Genomic DNA, 15,196 nt, shown 5'->3' on the forward strand with positions numbered 1-15,196 from the left:
ACACTTGGGTACAGGCTTTTTTTATTTGCAAAGAAGGCGACCCAGGTGACTGAGAAGTCCGCAGCTCCTGGGATCCCCCTGGGCCGCCAGAGGCCAGTGGGGCGAGAGGGTGAGGCACGTCCACCCTTCACAACTGCTGGGAGGCCAGAACCTGGGGGTTCTCGTAACAGTGGGCCTCCTTGGCCACAGCCTGAGGGGGGCTGCAGGCCTTGCAGGGGCAGCAGCGTCTCACCAGGAGGTCCCAGGGCTCCAGAGAGCGGAGCCAGAGGGGCAGCCAGGCCCAGGAGCGCAGGCGGCGGGGCAGCCAGGCGGGCCGGTGCCGCTGCAGGACGGTGACCAGGGCGAAGAGGAGCAGCAGCACTACCGGGGGCGCCCCGACTGCAGCCAGCACTGCGCCCCCCGCCAGGGAGAGCCCAAAGGCGGCCAGTGGCAGCAGCAGGAAGCAGAGCAGCAAGTAGGCGACGGCCACCCAGCGGTAGCTGGCGGTCAGGTTCCCAAAGTGCTTGGCCAGCGGGATGGGCAGCCGGAGGAAGGGCACCAGGTACCACAGCAGGATGCCCGCCAGGTTGAAGAAGAAGTGGATGAGAGCGACCTGGAGGGAGGGAGGACGGGCGGGTGGGACTCAGGAGCCTGGGCTCCGTGGGAGCCATGCTCCTCCCCGTCCTGGCAGAAAGGGGAGGCGTCCAGGCCTGTCTGAGATGGCCACGCTCTGTGGTGGTGGGCACGCTCTCCCCACACCCCGCTGTGCCTTGCAGGTTGGGAGCCCAGTGCGGCGTTGCCATGTGGTGACTGTGTCTCTGACAGCCCTGCGGACTCCACCTTCCCCTGAGCCGGCTTCACTCGCCCATGCTTCATCCACGGCGACCCTACTCATGCTCATTCCTCAGTGGGCTTGGCCACTCAGCCCCAGGCTCTGGCCTGGCTCCTGCGAGGAGGAGTTGCAGGGCTACACATGGAGGGAACACAACTCTCTCCACGGGTTGCTGGAGAAGTCGAGGAGTCGCTGTGGTGGGTGCATTCCGGAGGGCTTCCTGGAGGAGGGGGATCAGGGCCCTGCACTGGGAGGTTCTAAATGGACAGAGATGGAGCCAGGCAAGAGAGCAGGTGGGAGTTGGGGAGCGCTGAGGTTCATCTCTTCTTGTGGGCAGCAGCCCAGTGAGATCCAGGCCTTCTAGAGCCGCACCTATGAGGGCGCTGGGATGGAGGCAGTGGGGCCCAAGGGGCAACCTGTAGAGAATCAGGGGGACTGGATGGGACTGGGCGTGGGGCTCAGAGCTGGGGGGCTGGCGGGAGGTGTCCTGGAGGCAGAATTGGGACTGGGTAGGAGTGCACGGAGGGAGATGGGGAGTTGTCCAAGTGGGGACCTGTGCCGTTTAGGCCGCTGCGGGGTGGAGGGCATCCCAGAGGTGGTGAGATGGAGGGGCTTGAGGCCACAGCGGCCCCTCAGGAGAGCCGCCAGCTGGAACCGGGAAGAAGGCCTGGGGCTACAGGGTCCTGGAAATGACGAGGTTGCAGGGGAAGAGGGGAAGGCCTGGGACCCCGAGGAGTCCCACAGGGCCCTTGGGGTCCCAGGAGGCGAGGCTGTGGGCTTGAGTGGGCAGCCAGAGGTGGAGTCCAGGAGAGCCGAGGCCTGAGGCCCCAGGACACACGTCCCACCACCAGCCTACAGGACTGGACAGGAGGGGGTCTGACCCAGAGCGGAAGCCCCAGCCCACACTGGGAGTGGAGGGGCCTGCAGGCCGGGGAGGGTGCAGGAGGGCGGTACCTGGACGGCGCTGAGCAGCATGTCCGAGGGGCTGGCCAGAGCTGCCAGCAGGGCCGTGGTGGTGGTGCCAGTGTTGGAACCCAGGAAGAGAGGGTACGCTCGCTCCAGGCTGATCACCCCGACCCCTGGGGGAGCCAGGGGTCATCACAGGCTCTGAGCCCCACCCACCACCCACCGGGGAAGAGAGGGTACGCTCGCTCCAGGCTGGTCACCCCGACCTCTGGGGGAGCCGGGGGTCATCACGGGCTCTGAGCCCACCCCTCAGGTGCTGCGGGCTCTGCTCACCGATGAGCGGCACGATGGCTGCAGTGAAGACGCTGCTGCTCTGGAGCACGAAGGTCAGGCCGGCGCCCACGAGCATGGCCAGGTAGCCGCTGAGCCAGCCAAATGGGCGGGGGAAGTCTGCGAAGCGAGACCCATTGACCCCGAGCCCCGCTTCCCCGCCCCCACCTCCGCGGCGGCCCCGCTTCCCGCCGCACCAGCGTTGATGACCGTCCTCACGGCCTGGGCGACGCGGCCCCGCAGAGTGGAGTTGAGCAGCTTGACAATGAGGACGAGGCAGGAGCAGAGCACGAGCAGGGAGGCGGCCAGCAGGATGAGGCCCACGGCCAGGTCCGCGAGCGCCGTGCCGGCGAACAGGTGGCGGCCTGGGGCAGGGCGGGGGCAGGTGAGCCGCGGCCAGCGCGGGGCGGGCGGGGAAGGGCGGGGGCGCGCGGGGCGGGGGGGGCGCGCGGGCGGCGGGCGCCGGGGCGGCGGGGGCGCGCGGGGCGGGGGGGGGACGCGCGGGGCGGCGGGGCTCGCGGGGGCGCGCGGGGCGGCGGGCGGGGGGCGCGCGGGCGGCGGGGGCGCGCGGGGCGGGCGGGGACGCGCGGGGCGGGGGGGACGCGCGGGGCGGGGGGGACGCGCGGGGGCGGGGGCGCGCGGGGCGGCGGGGGCGCGCGGGGCGGGCGGGGACGCGCGGGGCGGGGGGGACGCGCGGGGGCGGGGGCTCGCGGGGGCGCGCGGGGCGGGGGGGGCGCGCGGGGCGGGCGGGGACGCGCGGGGCGGGGGGGGACGCGCGGGGGCGGGGGCTCGCGGGGGCGCGCGGGGGCGGGGGCGCGCGGGGGCGCGCGGGGCGGGCGGGGGCGCGCGGGGGGGCGGGGGCTCGCTGGGGCGCGCGGGGCGGCGGGGGCGCGCGGGGCCGGGCCTCACAGGGCACGGGCCCCTCAGACGCAGAGCCGTTCTTCCCAGGGCAGGGGCCCCCCGCCGCCGCTCCGCAGTGGCTGCTGTTCCCCGCGGCCTGGGAAGACACGGTGGTGGGGCTGAGGACGGGCTCAGAGTAGGCGGGGCCGGGTAATTCAGCGGGTCTGGGGTCAGGGATCAGCGGCGCCTCACCGTCTGCTCCCTGGTGCCGCACCATCGCTTAATAAGGCTCCGGTTGGTGGCGTTGCCGGTAGCACTGCCCATAAGGACATCAGCGTCCAGCTGGGAACAGAGGATCCGGGACTGGCGTCAGTTCCTCAGGACTGGCCTGGGGCTCGGACGACTGCAGCCAGGTCCACCGTGCTTGCCCCACCCGACCCTGGGCCCAGACTGGTCTCCCCAGCAAAGCCCTTCCAGCAAGGCCCTGGCCTGTGGGTCCTGCCAGAAAGGAGCGAGCCGCCTCACCTGCACGATGAGGTGTGTGAGCGGCTGGGTCAGCACCTTGAGGATGTCGGGCGCGTGCCCCCCGGGCTGCAGGTTGGCGGCACCCAGGATCAGCGCGCTGAGCCTCTCCAGGGGGGCTGCAGCACTCTCCAGCGGCAGCAGAACCAGCGCCGTGAGCCAGTTGAAGATGCCGTGCACAGCCGAGCCGCCGAAGGCTCTGGGGTCACACAGAGGCAGCTGGGTGCCGGCCTTGGCCACCACCCGGATTGCCACCCCGGGCCCTGCCTGCCCCTTACCCCGCTCACCTCCGAAACTCGTCCCGGTCCCCCGACTGTGCCATCGAGACCAGGGTGCTGGTGATGGATGTGCCCACGTTGACACCCATGATGATGGGCACAGAGGCCCGGACGGTCAGCACTGTGGGGGCACTGCGTCAGCTAGCCGCCGCCACCCCCCCACCATCCCGGGAGGGGAGGGGCACTCACGCTTGGAGGCCACCATGCTGACCACGATGGAAGAGGATGTGCTGGAGCTCTGCACCAAGACAGTGACCAGCACACCAATGACCAGTCCCGCTACAGGGTTGGACAGCACCACGTTATCCTTGAAGATGTCTCCGGTTACTTTGCCTGCGCCCGGGAGACAGGTGTCCTGAGGCTGGGGAGGCCGGGCTGGCCACCAGCCCGCAGCCACCTGGCGGGTCACTCACTGCCTAGCAGCTGGAAGGCGGAGCTGAGGATGTCCAGGGAGCAGATGAAGAGGTAGAGGCCGCCCAGCAGCCCGCAGGCCTTGAGGAAGCCGGTGAGCACCCGCAGCGCCCTGCCGGCTGCACTGAGCTCTGAGGACACAGGGCAGGGCGGTCCTTGGCGGGTCCCGCCCTCCCGTGCACCCCTCCCAGGCCCCTTCCTTTTCTCCCTATTCCCAGGGCAGGGCCTCAATCCCCCTTGTCTGTCCCTTGGCAGAATGCTTAGGCTGACAGCCCTATGGGGTCTCCTGGGAGCCTGACTGCCCACAGGACGGAGGAGGAGGGCCAGCGCAGTGGGCAGCCGTCCTGCTGAAGGGCCGGGTGCCCTGGTTGGGGTCTGCGGTGCGCTTCCGTGGGGCCTGTTGGAGCAAAGCCCCTCCTCGCTCTCTCCTTAAGAACCCTCTCCAGACTCACACCCGGCAAGGTGGAGCCGTGCTGGATCGACTACCCGCTACCTCCAAACCTACCTGTCCAGGCCTGTCCGGGGTCCTTCAGCTGAGGGAGGGCCCAGGGGTCCATGTCTCTGTCTTCCAGTATGGAGGCAGAACCAGAGATCCCTGCAGGGGTCGGGGTCAGCTAGGGCCAGGGACCTTCTGGACACCTTCAGCCCCGAAGCACAGGGGCTTGGGGTGAGGGATGACAGCGGGAAGGAAGGGTCTGGCCATGGGCTCTCCTGGGGACCGGCTGGTACCCCTCTCCCAGCTTCCCCAGTGTGATGAGTCAGGGGCCAGGAGGGTGGGCAGGGACGCCGGTGGAGGTTGGGACCCTGGGTCTCTGGTACCTGCGTTTCCCAGCCTCTGGTCCACCAGGCCAACTGTGTCCAGAGGGGCGGGAGGGGCCGGGCCACCGGTGAGGGGATGCGGCATGGATTTCAAGCAGGAACAGACCCAGGCCCAAACCCAGATCTGCCGGGGAGAAGGGCAGTTCACCGCTGCCCCCTGCCCGCCAGCTCTTGGGGTGTCCTGGCCTGAGACCTTCCCACCGTCCCCCTTCCCACCTGCTGTTGGCCTCAGCGGTCGGTCTCCCCCTTCCTCCTTCTGCAGGGGGATGGCTACAGTGACCCCAGGTGGCTGTTAGGTGAGCTCAGTCCGGTCTGGGGGGACAGAGTGGAGGAAGCCCTGGCTCGCTGCTGATTCTGGCTGGAGGAAGGGCTGGTGGGTGATCCAGGGTGCTATGGCGTAGCCTGAAGTGGCCGGGACTCTGGGGCGTCTCCGATTGGGTGTCACAGAGACCACTGCAGACGGTCACAGCTTAGACTTTGGCATTTGGTACCAAACAGCAACGTCTCCACTTGATAAGGGCCCATTCCCAGTGATGGGGAGCAGGACAAGAGGCTTGACGTCCCACCCCACCTCAAGGCTCCCTCCTCAGCCTGCTGGGCCTGGACCCCCAGGGTCTGGGTCCTGGGGAGCCTGTGGTAACCCCTCCCTCTGGCTGCCCCCAAACTGGTCTCTCAACCTCAGCTGCTGGAGAGTGAGGTGGGCGCTAAGCCCTGGGCCCTGACCCCAGTGTCCTGGGCCCCCGCCTGGTTCTAGAAGCTCCTACCTGTGTGGGCAGTGAGGGGCACCTTCGGGGAGGAGACACGGGCCGAGAGCAGCTGCAGGTCAAAGATCGGCTGGGCGCGCACATGACCTGCCGTGTACCGAGCCCATTAATGTTTACCCAGGAGCCAAGGGCCCCCCAGGGGTACCATCGCAGCCCTGGGTGCCGGCCTCTTCCAGGCCCCACCGTCATCCAGGGGTGAGCAGGGCTGGGCAGCCGGCCCCCAGAGCTGGGCTCCCGCACGGGGACGCCTGAGGGACATGGCAGGATGCTGCATGCTGGCCGCCTGTGGCAGGCAGGATGCTGGCACTCTGGCCGGCCGTCCTGGGACCCCCGGGAAGGCTGCTCTCATCTCTGCAGGCCTTCTCGTGCCTGTCCTGCCACGGTCACGTGGCCAGAAGGAAGCTCTTTGCACCAGGTGGGCGGGGAGGGCAGCAACCCCGAGGTCACCCAGTTCAGGGCTGGGCCTGGCAGAGCTCCCACCCAGCGGCGCAGCCCCAGAGGGGGCCAGCAACGGTCACAGTCACAGGCGTCCCTGCCTTCTCCCACTCCAGGCCACACTGCTGCTCAGCCCAGCACCCGAGCCCACCCGGTTCTCTCCCCAGCTGGTCCGGCCCCCTCATTCACAGGTGCCTCTTTCTGGAGTCGGGCCCCTTCTCACTCCGGGTATGTGGGGAGGGTGAGCAGCCCCACGGGGGCCAGCCCCGCCCCAGCCGGCTGCTGCCTCAAGCCCCTGCCTGCTGTCCACCAACCACCGGGGCTGGGGGACTTTGTCCCCAGGAAGGAGGAACTTTCCGACTGTCCTCTCAGCACATTCTCTGGCCTGTCCCTCCCATCCTGCCCCCCACGGCTGGGGCGGGCCCCTCGGCCCTTCCAGGGGTCCTGAGCGACAGCCCCTTCCCGCGGGGGGGAGGTGGGCGTGTGGCAGTCAGACCGGTGGGGTCTGTCTCTGGTCCCTCTGAGGGTCTGTGTGGCCACCCCCAGGAGGCAGAGGATGCCACAGGCCCGGGGAGGGGCCGGCTGTCATGAGCGCCCCTCAGCAGTCAGCCCCTGGCCTGGAGTACCTTGCACACCTACAGCAGCAGCAGCCACCGTGCTTGTCCTCCCCAAACAGCACCTGACACACCGGGAGCTGGGGGCAGTGAGCGGGTGGGCTTCACAGAGGGTGAAGGCAGAGATCCTCCAGCTGGGCTCAGGGCTCTGTAAGGAGGGGCCCTCCTCCAGCAGGCCAGGAGCGGCCTCTGCTGGGCCTGCCCCCCAGCCTGCAGCCCCGGCCCGGACACTGGCCCCCAGACAGTTGCAGGAGCTGCCTCTGAGCTGCGTCCAGACCTGCCCTGGGCTCGTGGGACTCTGACAGCAGCGCCCCCGCAGGGCACACAGACCCCCATGGGGCCTGGGGCCTGGCCTGGATTCCAGCTCCTGCAGGGGTGCACAGCGCTGTGGGCACAGCTCACCACCTTAGACGGTGGCCCCAGGGCAAGAACACGGGGCTGTTTCGGGAAGCCTGTGCCTCGTGCTGCAGGCCAAGGCTCCCTTCCGAGGGGCGGCGCCGAGCAACGCTCAGAGCTGGGGGCTGCCTGGGGGATCCCAGCAGAGGCTGTGGCAGGCCAGGCAGCAGCCTCCGGGCTGGGGGAAGCGGGGCAGGGGGTCCGACGCGGGGAGGAGCCTGGCCGGTTGCTGAGTAACAGTGGGGCTGCCCTTGCAGGGCCCGGGAGGATGCGGCTCCAGGCGAGACGGCCCCCGCCCGGCCCTGATGGCCAGGAAGGCGGCCAGGTCGAGGTCCAGCATGGCCACCCCTCCACGGGGCACGGGCGTGCTCTGGCGGCACTGCGGGCAGGGGACCCAGCGCTGCTCGGGGGCCGGTGCAGCCAGCCGCCGCACGCACGCCTGGCAGACAGTGTGGCCGCAATAGAGGCGGCGGGGCAGGTGCCCGGCGAGGTCATAGGCCGAGTAGCAGACGACGCAGTCACCGCGCTGGGGCCCAGTGGCCGTGGCCTCTTCAGAGGCTGAGTGCCCCTCTGGCAGCAGCATCCTGGGGAGGGATACGGAGCGGGTAAGGTACGGCCTCTGCAAGCATCTCTCGGGTTTGGGCTCAGCAGGGGAAGTGCTCCCCCAGCCCCAGAGGACCGGAATCCAGGCCTCTGCAGGCCTGAGAGGTGGGCAGTGGCCCGTGGGGCTGGCCGACACCGGGGCCTGGGCACAGCCTCAGTCCTCGTGACTGCCGGTCGGGCAGCGCCCTGGCCTGCGGCCCGGTCTCGGTGGCCCTTGGGCACCCTCCCAGGCTCATACCCACCCCCCAGCCACTTGCTCGAGCCCCAGATCTGTCTTACCTGCATCTGCTCTGCCAGGTGGCTGTGTCCAGAACGAGGGTGGCCAGGGGCAGGCTGGGGGGACCTGGGGCGCCTGGGGCTCCCTTCCTGGGGCTCACGTTACTGGCTGAACATGGACCAGTCAGCGAGGAGGCAGGTGGTGGCTGCGGGCTGTGTGGGCTCCCCTTTCAGCCTCAAAGCGCTTGCAACTGGATCCACCAACACCGCCAACTGGGCTGGAGACGCCCCCGCTCCACCCCCCGACGCTGCGCAGCACTGCCCAGCTTCCTGCCTCGAGACCCGGCCCTGTGCCCACTCACACTCGACCGCCACTCACCACAGGAAAGCTTTCTGGCTCCCACCTGGGTGCTGCGGGCTCTTCAGCACTCGGTTCCTCCAGGAAACCTGCCAGGACCCCCACAAGCTCAGAGCCCCGAGGGGCCCCGCACTCCGTGGCTCAGCCACTGCGTGTGTGTCCGTGCTGAACTGTCACAGTGCCTTTTTGTCCCCTCGGCGTTTCCATCACAAGCTAGCCCCACGAGGAGGCCCGCAAGCACAGGCGTGGAGAGACCACCCAGAAACTCCCAGGCGCAGAGTGCTGTGGAAAGCCCCTGGCGCCCCTTCAGAGGCCACCTCCCCCTGGCATACACCTGGCCAAGGCCTCAGGGCCAGCCCGGTGGCATAGCAGGATGGGGTGTGTCAGGGAGGGCTGGGAGGGGGTCAGACCCCAGAACCTCCCCCACTGGAGGAGGCCAAGGGCCAAAAGGCCCCTCCTCACTCCCACCACCCTGGCAGTCCTTGGCCTCCTGGGCTGGTTGGATGGGTTTCTGTGGCCGCCCCGGGTGGGGTCATCTTCCTGTGGGGGCCAGCCAGGGGCAGGGGCCGGGAACCTGGCATGTCTGAGTCCCCATGTAGTCAGGCCAATGACATGTCTACCCACACCCAGAGACCGGTCCTGCCACACGGCCAGTCACCAGGGGTCAGGGGAGGGCTGTCACCGGGACCCGTCCATCCTGCGAGGCCAGCTCGCCTCCTCCAGCTGTCTGCCCCATCCTGGAAACATCAAGGCACCTGGTGCTGGCCCGGACGCTCCCCCTGCACACGCGCTTTCCTGCCTCACCCCAGGCCCGAGGGGCTCAGCACCCCCGGCCTCCCACGCAGGCGTGCCGTGCTGCCCAGACAGCTGGGAGACTGGTCTGGCCCAGCACTGTCTGCCCACCTCTACAGAGCCCGGGCCCCAGAGGCAGGACAGTGGGGAACAGCACATGGCAGACGCCAGGGACCAGGGTGATCTGTGGGAAACCAGAAAGACACAGAGGCAGGGCGCCGACTCGCGGGCGGGCCGGGCCAGGTGCTGGGCCCCGGGCTCCCACCCCCGGAAACCTGCCCGCGCTGGTCCCACCCGCCACAGTGCTGCCAACCGGGCCCTCCGCCGGGAGGCTTGTCTTGGGCTCAGCACCCTGTTCCACGCACAGCATCCTCCTGCTGTCTAACTTGCCCCCAACTGGCCTTCCTGTCCAGCCCACGGGCCAAGCTGAGGCCGCAGGTCAGGTTGTCCTGAGGCTGCCCCGCCCATGACTGTCCCGCAGAGGCTGGCGGTCTCTGGCGGCATTTAGCCCGGGACCCTCCCCAAGGGGACAGTGGCAAGGAAGCAGTGTCCAGGATGGAGCTCACACAGCTTTATTGCTTGGGCCTGGGCCTCGAAGAGGCGGTCAAGGGTGCCCCCAGCACGGGCAGTGCCCAGGGCTCCATTCCAGGGGCCTGGGCCGATGTCAGCCTTCCCGGTGGGTTGGGTGCAGCTGTCCAGGCAGCGGAGCGGCCAGTGCCCGTGACGACGCCACAGTGGCGGTCCCAACTGTCCAGGCCCTGGCCACGGCCGCCTGAGCGGAGGCCGGCTGGCGGCGCCAGGCCCCGGGGCCAGCGGGGGCCGGGCTAGGAGACGACGCAGCAGCAGCTGTGGCAGCGGCAGAAGCGGGGGCAGTGGCAGCAGGGGCAGCAGGGGCAGCACCAGCAGTGATGGGCAATGTCGTCGCCGCGCCCCACGGGCGGCGGGCCGGCGTAGGCCAGTCCTGCCGGGCGCTGCCCGCTGCCACAGGGCTTGCAGGGCTGCTGACAGGCCGGCTGGCCCCGGACGGAGGCAGCCTCCTTGGCGCCCTTGGGCCCTGGGGCCTCCTCCAGAGGCTCCCGGGTGCAGGAGCTCACCGGCAGAGGCTGCGACTCTGCGGAGGATGAGCCCGCCTTCAGCTGCTGCCCCAGCTCAGGCCGCAGGTGAGCCCTCGGGATGCTTATGTGGGCATACGGGTTCTTGACGAGTGTCTCATGGGGGTCCATGGCCCTGCTGGCAAAGGTGAGCAAAGGAGACAAAGTCAGCTCCGGGGAGGGCAGCAGCTGCATCCCCAGGTAAGCCAGGTTGTGGAAGCGCCTGAGTGTGCAAGGCCTGTGTGTGTGTGTGCAAGATGGCAGAGTATAGGGGCCATGAGGGCCAGCATCTCTCAGCTGTCCCCAGGTGTCCGCCACCCTCCCTGAGTGGCAGGGCCCTGTGATGGAGCTGGAAGTGGGGCGGGGGCTGGGAGACACAGCTATGCTGGTCTGACCGCGGGTGGGGAAGTCCCTCAGCCCAGGACCCACCTGGAGCTGTGGTGGCGGCGAGCTGTCCTCTTGCCCAGGTCCTTGCGCCTGTGAGCTGAGCCTCCAGTAGCTGACTTTTTCCTCCTGGGGAGGGGCGGGGCCTCGGGCGGTGCTCAAAGACAGGGTTCACAAGATGCCAGGAGGCCCCAATCCTGCAGCACAGCGGCCACCCACCTTTCCTTTCCTGGATGGGCGGTGGCCAGGCCTGGGCTCCCGGGGACCCTGCCAGCCTGGCTGATTCAGCCTTGACCCATCTGGGGCATGTCCAGGCCCTCCGGGAGCCGGCAGGTCAACGCAGTGCAGGACAGGAGCCTGGGTCAGGCCCGCAGATGACCTGGGGCCTGGCCGTCACCCACAGCCTCAAAGCCACTGCTTTGAAGCAGAGGGAGAGGGCTGCACGGTGACCTGAGCCTCTCGCCCGCAGGCAGAGACCAGGGCATTACTGAGCACGCTGCTCTGCTCGGAGGCTTACTGTGTTTCTAACTGATGAAAGATGTTTGGTTTGCATACCTTTGCCGATAAAACTTACTTATCTCACTACTGGCAACATGAGTTTCATACACAAGTGGCGTTTCCTGCTCATTTCTGAAACTAGTTTTGCTCTGGTCGGGCGGGGGTCGGGGGGCCCTGTGGACAACCCCCCGTCTCTCAGGGGCCGCATCCTCGGCCCTCCCACCTCCCCCAGCTTCACGTCCTAGGCGGCGCCTGGCGCCTGCCACGCCCTGGGGTCGCTGTGTGCGGGGTCACAGCGGACGTGCGCTCTCGGCGCAGGGCCTGGCACTGGCGAGCTCCGCCTGGGGCGGCCGGGCCCGCACCCCTCGTCCTTCGCGCTCGGGGGCAGGGGGCGCCTCCGGGAAGGGCGGGGTCCAATCAGACGTGGTCCAGAGGCCAGCTGACCCGCGCGGCCGGTGTGGGGCCAGTCAGACCGGTCTGGGCACAAACTCTACCGACGCGGCACGGGATGCGGCGGGAACGGGGCCAGAGCCGGACTCGGGGGGCCGACGGCGCAGGCCCACCGCGCAGCTCAGGGCCCACCGCGCAGGCTCCGCGGGCTCCGCCCGCCGCCCCACAGCGTCCGCCGCGGCGGAGGGGCGGGGGCCGGCGCGTGCGCAAACCTGGCCTGGAAGGACGCGGGCGGCTGGTGCGGACTGTAGTCCCCAGAAGCCTCCGCGCTCGAGGGTTTGCCCAAAGACCAGGCTCGGGGTCAGCGGGCCCCTTCCCGCCGGACCCGGGCTTGGGCCGCCCCGGCGCTGAGCTTCCGGGCCCGGGCGGGGCGGGGGCTCGGGCACGGGGCGGGGCCTCCAGATGGGGCGGGAGGGGCCTGAGTAGAGCAGCTCCCCGGGCTGGACCCCGAGCCCTCCCCCGGCCGAGGCTGCCTCAGTTTCCCGGCCTTCGGGCCAGGGCCCCTCGCTGCCCCTCCCTTGGGCACCTGCTCACGTGCACAGCTCTCACACTCGAGTGGTGGGTGACACTGAAGGGCAGGCACTAGACTGAGGCCTCAGAGAGAGCAAAGTTGGGCCTGTGGGCCCAGAACGCCTTTCCAGCCTCCTGCCCACGTGGGGCCCTTCATCAGGAATGCCGACCGCGCTGGGCTCTGCTGCCCTGCAGGAGCTGGACTTAGGTCTATAGCCAGGGGCAATCTGGCCTGTAACAGAGCAGAGCAGCTGTGGCTAGAGGGGCTGGGTCTGTCCAGGGTCAGAAGCAGGGCCCAGTGCTGGTCAAAGGAACGCCGGCAAGCCACGTCGTGGCTACGGCAGGTTAAGGAAAGGCACTCTGGAGGCCCAGGCCGCTCCAGTTCCCTGCCCTCCCTCTCACCTGACAGCTCCTCACAGGCAGAGGGTGTGTCCTGGGGGGGCAGGGAAGTCTGACGAGGAAGCAGCTGAAAGGAATGGGGCCTTGCTGGGTGGGGTCGGGTTAGCCCACAGCTGTCTGATGGCCTGGCACCTGCTGACCTGCTAGGGTGCCGGAAAGGCCTCCCCGCCCATCCATGTAGTGCATGTCCTCCGTGAGCTGCCCCGTGGGGCCTGTCCTGCCATCGGTCTGACCTGCTGCGCACCCCTCACACCACCCATGTGTCCCAGCGTCCTGTCCTTGGAGCACTCTCCCAGCCAGAGTTCCTCCATCGTCCACGCCTTCGATGCACACTTGCCCACCCCTGCTCACCCTCTTCTGCCCTCAGCCGGCCTGAGCTGGGCACCTGTGAGCCGGAACAGCCCGGAGGCATTCTCTAGGGGCCGAGGGGAAGGCAGTCCTCCAGAGACTCTGCCTGACGGTGGGGCCCCGGGGCCTGCTTTTCTGGGACCACCCTAGGGCTCCCTCTCCCCTTCCTCCCTCTGGTATTGTGAGATCTCAGAGTACTCCTTCCCTTCCAGAATCGGGGCAGGGGGCTTGACCAGGACCCAGGGTCAGCAGGCGGGGCCGGAGGTGGGGAAGACGGGAGGCGGCCTGCCGTGGGGATCCCGACTCCCACGGGGCCAGCGGGGGGAGGGGGAGGACGACCCCCAGAGCGGGCGCCAGGCCCGCGGCGGCTCGAGGGGCGGCAGAGAGACTGGCCCCGCCCCGCGGACCCCGCGCGGGTCCCCAGACGGGGGGTGGCGCTGCGGGCGCCGCGCGCACTGCGGTCCCCGCGCCTCCGCCGCAGAGCGCGCCACGCTCCGCACGCACCTGCCGCCGCCGCCGCCGCCGCCGCGCCGAGCCCCGCGCCCGCGCCCCACGCCCCCGGGAGCCGCCGCGGCCCGGCCATCGCCCGAGGTCGCCGCCGGAGCCTTCGGAGCCGCCGAGCCAAGGCTCGGGCGCCGCATCCAGGCCTGCCTTTGAGACAACCTCTGCGGAGGCGGCGGCGCGCGGCCCGGCCCGGGAACGCCAGGCTGGGGCAGGTGAGTGCGGGCGGGGCGGGACAGCGCGGGGTCTTCGCTCGCCTGCCTCCACTCCTGGGCAGAGGTCGGGCCTCGGGCGCGAGGGGCTACGGAAGGGGCTGGGTTCCGAGTCTGTCGAGGGTCGGGGTCAGAGGTCGGGCGCCCTGTCTTTTGTGCGCGGTGAGGGTGGGCCCAGGTGCTGACCTCACGCCGTCTCTCACCTGCAGCTCCGGCCCAGCCCCGGCCTCTCCTGTGCTTCCGCCGCCAACCCCGAGCTTGCCGCCCGGGTCCTTTGGCGGCCAGCGCTCAGGCTAGCTGCCTTCCCTGGGCGCCCTGTCCTGGAGCCATGGGGCCCACCTAGCCCCTGCCTGCCCGGATGTCCGGGCCCCGGGACGGCTGATCTCGGCTACAGGGGGACCTCCTGCAACGCCCCCTGGCCAGCCTCAGAGGCCAGAGACCCTGGGTGAGCCCCTGGGCCCGACCCCCGGCCCAGGGCAACCGCCCACACCCCCCTGCCCCTCTCCTCCTCCCCCACCCCTTCCTCCTCCCCCCGCGGACCGGACCTGAGAAGCCACTGTGGCCGCTGGGGGGGGCCCTTCCCCCCAAGCTTTTGCCCGCCTCCTCCAGGAGTCCACAGGGCAGCCAGGATGCTGTCCCCTCGCTGCCCCCCGGCCCCACCCAACTCCCCCCGTCCCCCGAGCACCCAGTCTGACTGGAGACAGCCGGATGCCGGCTGACCCGGGGCCTGAGGCGGGCGGTGGCTGGCCGGGCTTCCTCATGTCCTGCCTGAAGGGCCCGCATGTCATCCTCAAGATGGAGGCCATGAAGATGGTCCACCCTGAGAAGTTCCCTGAGCTGCAGGCGGCCACCCCCTGCTTCCCGCCCGCGCCCCGGCCCGCCCCGGCCCTCGCGCCCAAGCGAGCCTGGCCCTCAGACACAGAGATCATCGTCAACCAGGCCTGTGGGGGGGACATGCCTGCCCTGGAAGGGGCGCCCTGCACCCCGCCCCTGCCACGGCGGCCCCCCAAGGGCAGCGCTGAGCTGGGCTTCCCCCGGGGGGCGCCGGCGGACGAGGTCATCGTGAACCAGTACGTGATGCGGCCCGGCCCTGCGGCCCCAGGGGCCCCTGCGGCAGCGGTGGCCGCGACCCCGGGGGAGCCTCTGGAGTGCCCGACGTGCGGGCACACGTACAACGCCACGCAGCGGCGGCCCCGCGTGCTGTCCTGCCTGCACTCCGTGTGCGAGCAGTGCCTGCAGATCCTCTATGAGTCCTGCCCCAAGTACAAGTTCATCTCCTGTCCCACCTGCCGCCGTGAGACTGTGCTCTTCACTGACTACGGCCTGGCTGCGCTGGCCATCAACACGTCCATCCTGAGCCGCCTGCCGCCCGAGGCGCTGACCGCCCCGTCGGGTGGCCAGTGGGGTGGCGAGCCCGAGGGCAGCTGCTACCAGACCTTCCGGCAGTACTGCGGGGCTGCGTGCACGTGCCATGCGCGGAACCCGCTGTCTGCCTGCTCCATCATGTAGCGCCCGCCCGCCCGCCACCGCCCGCCGGTCCCTGCTCGCGGCTGCTTCAGGGATCTGGCCCTGCCCTGTTGCCCGCTAACCCCTTGCCCACCGCAGCTTCTGGCCCCACCCGCGTGGCATTGTCGCTGTGGCCAACTCTGCCATTAAAACTGTTTGCCAAAGCCTGCACCTCGTGCCCTGCGCCGGAGCCGAGGCCTGC

At 69.8% G+C, this 15,196-nt stretch overlaps 3 protein-coding genes across 9 annotated transcripts; 1 reads left to right on the top strand and 2 right to left on the bottom strand.

Moving 5' to 3' along the window:
• SLC34A3 (solute carrier family 34 member 3) lies at positions 5–9,562 on the bottom strand. Of its 6 annotated transcripts, none has more exons than XM_018056239.1 (14): positions 5,682–7,236; positions 5,134–5,229; positions 4,918–5,041; positions 4,604–4,693; positions 4,101–4,229; positions 3,877–4,020; positions 3,697–3,808; positions 3,413–3,608; positions 3,140–3,229; positions 2,957–3,044; positions 2,245–2,412; positions 2,051–2,167; positions 1,766–1,890; positions 5–592 (listed from the first exon to the last, which is right to left on the bottom strand). In XM_018056239.1, exons 3-14 carry the CDS (start codon positions 5,000–5,002, stop codon positions 128–130), a joined length of 1,809 nt encoding a protein of 602 aa, XP_017911728.1. In that variant the 5' UTR covers positions 5,003–5,041; positions 5,134–5,229; positions 5,682–7,236; the 3' UTR covers positions 5–127. The 6 variants fall into 6 exon arrangements, 5 of the variants coding, with proteins under 5 accessions (XP_017911728.1, XP_017911727.1, XP_017911729.1 ...); XM_018056238.1 differs by having other exon boundaries at positions 5,134–5,370; XM_018056241.1 differs by lacking the exon at positions 5–592 and adding an exon at positions 799–1,227 and having other exon boundaries at positions 5,134–5,370.
• Positions 9,652–11,889, bottom strand: CYSRT1 (cysteine rich tail 1). 2 transcript variants are annotated; one of them, XM_018056243.1, is made up of 2 exons: positions 10,616–11,889; positions 9,652–10,322 (listed from the first exon to the last, which is right to left on the bottom strand). In XM_018056243.1, exon 2 carries the CDS (start codon positions 10,316–10,318, stop codon positions 9,920–9,922), a length of 399 nt encoding a protein of 132 aa, XP_017911732.1. In that variant the 5' UTR covers positions 10,319–10,322; positions 10,616–11,889; the 3' UTR covers positions 9,652–9,919. The 2 variants fall into 2 exon arrangements, with proteins under 2 accessions (XP_017911732.1, XP_013832751.2); XM_013977297.2 differs by having other exon boundaries at positions 9,652–10,325.
• On the top strand, positions 13,333–15,168 carry RNF208 (ring finger protein 208). Its single transcript, XM_018056245.1, has 2 exons — positions 13,333–13,491; positions 13,698–15,168. The coding sequence occupies exon 2, from the start codon at positions 14,197–14,199 to the stop codon at positions 14,995–14,997; it is 801 nt and encodes a 266-aa protein (XP_017911734.1). The 5' UTR covers positions 13,333–13,491; positions 13,698–14,196; the 3' UTR covers positions 14,998–15,168.

The sequence above is a fragment of the Capra hircus genome, chromosome 11, assembly GCF_001704415.2.
Source record: "Capra hircus breed San Clemente chromosome 11, ASM170441v1, whole genome shotgun sequence".
Taxonomy (NCBI): domain Eukaryota; kingdom Metazoa; phylum Chordata; class Mammalia; order Artiodactyla; family Bovidae; genus Capra; species Capra hircus.